Source organism: Vigna radiata, chromosome 8, assembly GCF_000741045.1.
Source record: "Vigna radiata var. radiata cultivar VC1973A chromosome 8, Vradiata_ver6, whole genome shotgun sequence".
Taxonomy (NCBI): domain Eukaryota; kingdom Viridiplantae; phylum Streptophyta; class Magnoliopsida; order Fabales; family Fabaceae; genus Vigna; species Vigna radiata.
This window is the reverse complement of record NC_028358.1, coordinates 31,133,433-31,139,008: the sequence shown is the minus strand read 5'-3', so window position 1 is coordinate 31,139,008 and position 5,576 is coordinate 31,133,433. Positions and strand designations below refer to the sequence as shown.

At 45.2% G+C, this 5,576-nt stretch overlaps 2 protein-coding genes across 2 annotated transcripts; both read right to left on the bottom strand.

Moving 5' to 3' along the window:
- Window positions 1-3,381: 3,381 nt before the first annotated feature.
- On the bottom strand, window positions 3,382-4,103 carry LOC106770516. The gene is made up of 2 exons (XM_022784813.1): window positions 3,476-4,103; window positions 3,382-3,416 (listed from the first exon to the last, which is right to left on the bottom strand). Exons 1-2 carry the CDS (start codon window positions 4,101-4,103, stop codon window positions 3,382-3,384), a joined length of 663 nt encoding a protein of 220 aa, XP_022640534.1.
- Window positions 4,104-4,139: 36 nt separating this feature from the next.
- LOC106770515 lies at window positions 4,140-4,727 on the bottom strand. The gene has a single exon (XM_014656319.1). It carries the CDS (start codon window positions 4,725-4,727, stop codon window positions 4,140-4,142), a length of 588 nt encoding a protein of 195 aa, XP_014511805.1.
- Window positions 4,728-5,576: the final 849 nt, after the last annotated feature.

Below are 5,576 nucleotides of genomic sequence, written 5' to 3'. Positions count from 1 at the left end.
TTTTTAAAATATCAGAGAACGCTCCTAAGGAAATCCTTACACTGTGCTGAACAAAACCGGACCTATAAATCACCGATTAGGTGATGGAGTTTTTGATTAGCTTTTTGAGTTGAAACAGTGAAGAATGGAAGACCAAATGATACAGGACTCATAAAAATNAGAAATAGTACATACTTAGGGCAAGAACAATGGAGGAAATTGGGGAAAACTTACTTACCAAGTGAAATGGAGATATGGTAGGCTCAAACTGAAGCCCTCGACACCAGAAACNAGTTGAAGGCACCAATTGGAGTTTTNTACGGTTTAAATTTCTGAAAAAGAAGAGAGAAGATGGAGAANAGTTAGGGTTTGGTTATGGAGTTTNTAGAGAGAGACTGAAATGCTGAAGAATGAAAATGNTGACTAAGGGAAAGACCCCTCTCAAGGCCAAGAGCCAACTCTGATGGGCCTGGCTGCTTTCCCTGAGGCCCAATAGCCTTAAAATTTTAAGGGCTTTACATTCTCCCCAATAAATAAAATTTTCGTCCGCGAAAATAGACTTACCAGAGAATAGGTGAGGGTAAGAGCTTCGCATCTCATCTTCGACTTCCCAAGTAGAGTCGCCGATCCTCTCATCCCATACAACCTTGACGAGTCTGACACTCCTCCCATTCTTCCCTTTCGTCTGATTCTCGTTGACTCGTACAGGTTGTACTTCTATGGACATGTCTCCCTCAGCTAAATGTCTTCAACCTCTAACACATGGGATGGGTCAGGTACATATTTCCTTAGCTGGGAAACATGGAATACTGGGTGAAGATTAGCCAACTGAGGTGGCATGGCAACCTCATAAGCTACTGGTCCGATACGCCGTAGAAGCTGGTAAGGACCAAGATACTTGGGAGACAACTTCTTAGCTCTAATGGCCCTTCCCACACCAGTGGTAGGAGTCACTCTGAGGAACACGTGATCTCCTACTGCGAACTCTAAGGGCTTTCGCCTCTTATCCGCATATGATTTCTGCCAGCTTTGAGATGCCTTTAATCTCTCCTGAATCAACTTCACCTTCTCGGTGGTCTGCTGCACTAATTCAGGTCCTGTCAACACCGCCTCTCCGTCTTGGAACCAACAAAGAGGGGTTCTACAACGTCTCCCATACAAGGCCTCAAATTGTGCCATACCGATACTGGCCTGATAGCTGTTATTATAAGTAAACTCTACTAGCGACAACACCTCGTCCCAAGCTCCTAGATGATCCAGTATACACGTGCTCAACAAGTCTTCTAAGGACTGGATCGTTCTCTTAGATTGGCCATCGGTCTAAGGAGGACAAGCCGAGCTCATCTGCAACCTACTACCCATCTCATCCTGTAATGTTTGCCAAAATCTGAAGGTGAATCTCGGATCTCTATCAGATATGATGCTGGAAGGCACCCCATGTAGTCTCACAATCTCCTTAATGTACAACTGCGCCAACTTTGCCATTGACATCCTCAAATCAATTGCNAAGAAGTGGGCACTCTTGGTCAATCGGTCTACTATCACCCATATGNCATCATGTTTCCTGAAAGTACGTGGTAAATGGGTAACAAAGTCCATGGCTATGTTATCCCATTTCCACTCCGGAATCTCCAAAGGCTGCAACAAACCTCCAGGTCTCTAATGCTCTACTTTGGCCTTTTGACAAGTAAGGCAAGAAGCAACAAACTGGGCCACATCCTTCTTCATACCCGACCACCAGAAGGATAACTTAAGGTCTTGATACATTTTAGTCATACCTGGATGTATGCTAAAACGACTTCGGTGACNTTCTTCCAAGATTACTCTCTTCAACACTCCATCATTTGGAACACAGGTCCTACCCTTGAACCGTAGAAGACCATCTGTACCTGTGTTAAAGTATTTCCCTTGTTCAGTGCCAATCAAAGACCTTGACTTCAGAAGTTCTGGGTCTACTAGTTGTCCTTCATAAATCCTTTCAAAGATGTCACCGGATATGACCAATTTGCAACACCTAATGCCATCAGGTTCGAACTCCACATCTAGCTTCAGATAATTGAAGCTCTCCATTAATTCATACTCTCTAGCCATCAATGAGGACATATGCACCGCCTTCCTGCTAAGGGCATCCGCCACCACATTTGCTTTCCCAGGGTGGTATAAGAGCTCAAAATCATAGTCTTTGAGGAACTCCATCCATCTTCTCTGCCTCATGTTCAGTTCTTTCTGATCAAATAAGTACTTCAAGCTCTTGTGGTCACTAAACACTTGAAATTGAGCCTCATATAGATAATGCCTCCAAATCTTCAAGGCAAAGACAACCGCAGCTAGCTCTAGGTCATGAGTAAGGTAGTTCTTCTCATGCACATTGAGTTGTCTTGAGGCATAGGCAACCACTCTTCTTTCTTGCATCAACACGCACCCTAGACCTTGGTGAGAGGCATCATAGTAAACCTCAAAAGGTCTACCTGTGTCCGGAATAACTAGCACTGGGGCGCTAGTCAACTTCTCCTTTAACTCTTGGAAACCAGCCTCGCATTTTTCAGTCCACACAAAGGGCTGATCCGAGAAAAATTCTCAATGAAGCGACGATAGCAACCCGCCAATCCCACAAAGCTCTGTACCTTAGTGACCGTCTTCGGCCTCTCCCACTCCATCACAGCCTGTACCTTGGCTGGATCAACAGCAATCCCACCAGCCGAGATAACATGTCCCAAGAAGTGGACCTCTTCCATCCAAAAGNCACACTTGGATAGCTTGGCATACAACTTTCTCTCTCTCAACACGCCAAGCACGGTTCTAAGGTGCTCTTCGTGCTCTTCTTGGGTCTTGGAATAAACCAGGATGTCATCAATGAAGAAAACCACAAATTTATCCAAGAAGGGTCTGAAAATTCTGTTCATGTAATCCATAAAGATGGCTGGAGCATTAGTCACACCAAAAGGCATAACTACATACTCGTAGTGGCCATACCTGGACTTGAAAGTTGTCTTCTGTATATCATCTGGTTTCACCAAGATCTGATGGTATCCCGATCTCAAGTCTATCTTAGAGAATAATGTGGCTCAATGCAGTTGGTCCATTAGATCATCTATCCTCGGTAATGTATACTTGTTCTCGATTGTGAGCTTGTTCAGTTGCCGGTAATCTACACAAAGTCGGGAAGTGCCATCCTTCTTCTTCACCAATAACACCAGAGCACCCCATGGTAAGACATTAGGTCTAATAAACTTCTTCTCTAGCAGCTCTTCAATCTGCTTCTTCAATTCTGCTAGCTCCGCTGGAGCCATTCTATAGGGAGCTATAGACACTAGTCCTGCACTTGACACCAGGTCTATAGAGAATTCTACCTCTCTAGGAGGAGGTAGGCTTGGAACTTCTTCGGGAAAAACATCAAGAAACTCATTCACCACCTGCATATTCATCCTTTGGTCTCCCTGAGTCGATGAGTTTGAGTCTTGAGTTGCATCTAGGTGAGTCATGATTATTAAGCAACTCGCGCCATCCGAGATGTCTTGCACAATCATGCTAAGTGTCAAAAGTGCCACTTCGTCGTCATTAGGAAAGATGAGCTTCTTCCTTCCGTAATCAAGAAGAATGCGATTGATGGCTAACCAATCCATCCCTAGAATAACCTCTAGTCCCTGTAAAGGTAGGCAGATAAGGTTCACCCTGAACCTTCGTCCCTCGACCTCTATAGGACATCGGGCACACACTGTGGACGTCCTGACTAACCCAGCTGCTGGTGTCGAAACCACCAGATCATACTGGAGCTCTCTGACTGCTAACCCAAGCCTCTTCACACAAACCTTTGACACAAAAGAGTGTGTCGCTCCAGAATCAAATAACGCCACGCAAGATGCTCCAAACAATAAGCAGGTGCTGACAATCAAGTTACCTACGTTGGCTGCCTCGGCTCCCGTCAATGCGTAAACTCTCCCTGCAGCCTGTGGTCTGGCACCACCTCTTTGAATAGCTCTGCCCGCTGGACGTGGTGGTGGTGGTCCGATCCTCCAAACCGTAGGGCAGTCTCTGGCATAATGGCCATCCCTCCTACAAAGGTTACACCTCTTGTACCCTATCAACTGAGGGCACACAAACGGAAGGTGTGGTCCTCCACACATGTAGCATCTCACAGGGCTGGCATAACTGGGTGGCCCCTACTGTACTGAGGGCTGAGAAGAGGAGGAAGAACCCCTGGACCCCAAAGATGTGGGTCGAGAGAAAGGGGTCGTCCTCGAGCTGGATCCCCCTCTGGAGACTACAGGTCCGCCAACCCTCAGTGGTTGGACTCTCTGGCTCTGCTGCACTTCAGGTTCTCCCTTGGTTTTCTCCATGTCCCTAGCCATTTCCACCAAGGCGGGAAACTCTCGAATGCGTAATCCCTTCACCATAAGCTTGACATCCTTCCTCAAACCATTCTCAAACTTCCGGCACTGCCAATCTTCATTCACTTGCACCGTGCGGAAGCGAAGAAGGTGTTTAAAGCGGTCAGCATATTCAGTCACCGACCTGTTTCCTTGTGTTAGCTCAAGAAACTCCACTTCTTTTGCAAAGCGGACACTATCAGGGAAGTATTCTGTGTAGCATTTGGTCTTGAATAACTCCCAAGTAATAGGAGTTCCACGCCTCTCAAGGATGGCTCTCATGTTGTTCCACCAATGGCCAACTTCTATTGTTAGCAGATATTGAGTATAGGCCAACTTCCTATCATCTGGACACCCCTTTGCCTCCAAAATATGTTCCATGTCTTAGAACCAATGGTCGACTTCATCTGGGCTGCATTTGCCGTTGAACCTGGCAAGATGGTTTTGGAGAAAGCTCTCCAAAGTCCACTCTTGAACTGGGGCAGCAGAGGAGGTAGCACCCTGAGTGGGTACACCTCGGGCCAACATGTCCATCGGCTGCCTCTGGGTGTGATCAGACTCCATTCTAGCATTCCCGGCTGATATCCTGGCATTTTCAGCGGCTATTCTAGCAGCTTCTAGGTTTTGGAGGGCAATAATATTTTGTTGCACAAGAGCAGTATTCTGCTGCTGAAGAGCTTCAAGCACAATTTCCAATCTTGCGTTGGACTCAGAGGGTTCATTTTGAGGAGGTGGAGGAGGTGGAAGTCTAGGTGTCATGGTTCTGTTTCACAAAGAGAAACAGAACATCAATCGAGTCAAGGAAAATGAGATAATTACTTAGAAATACTAAGAGTACACAGGCAAGAGCATGACACACACAACCTAAGGGATGTTCCTAAGAAAGAAACTGCTTTGATACCATCAATGTGACATCCCTATTTTATACCATACATGTCTAAAAATCAAGATGTCCACATTTATAATAAAAGAGAGTAGTTTAAGAGTAGGAAACTTAATTAGGTTGTAATTACAGTAATCCCGAAATCTAAAGGAAATTAAATAAACAAAACACGTGGGAAAATGCTAGAGTTTTTCAAAATAGATACATGTTTTCAAATGGAAAGTCAATAGATTATAAATTCTAAAAAAAAAAAAAAAACTAAGTTGCAGCATCAGTGTTGTCTTGGTCTTCCAAAACATCCTCCAAAGTGGGCTCATGCTCATCTGCTCACATCCAACAAGGATGAT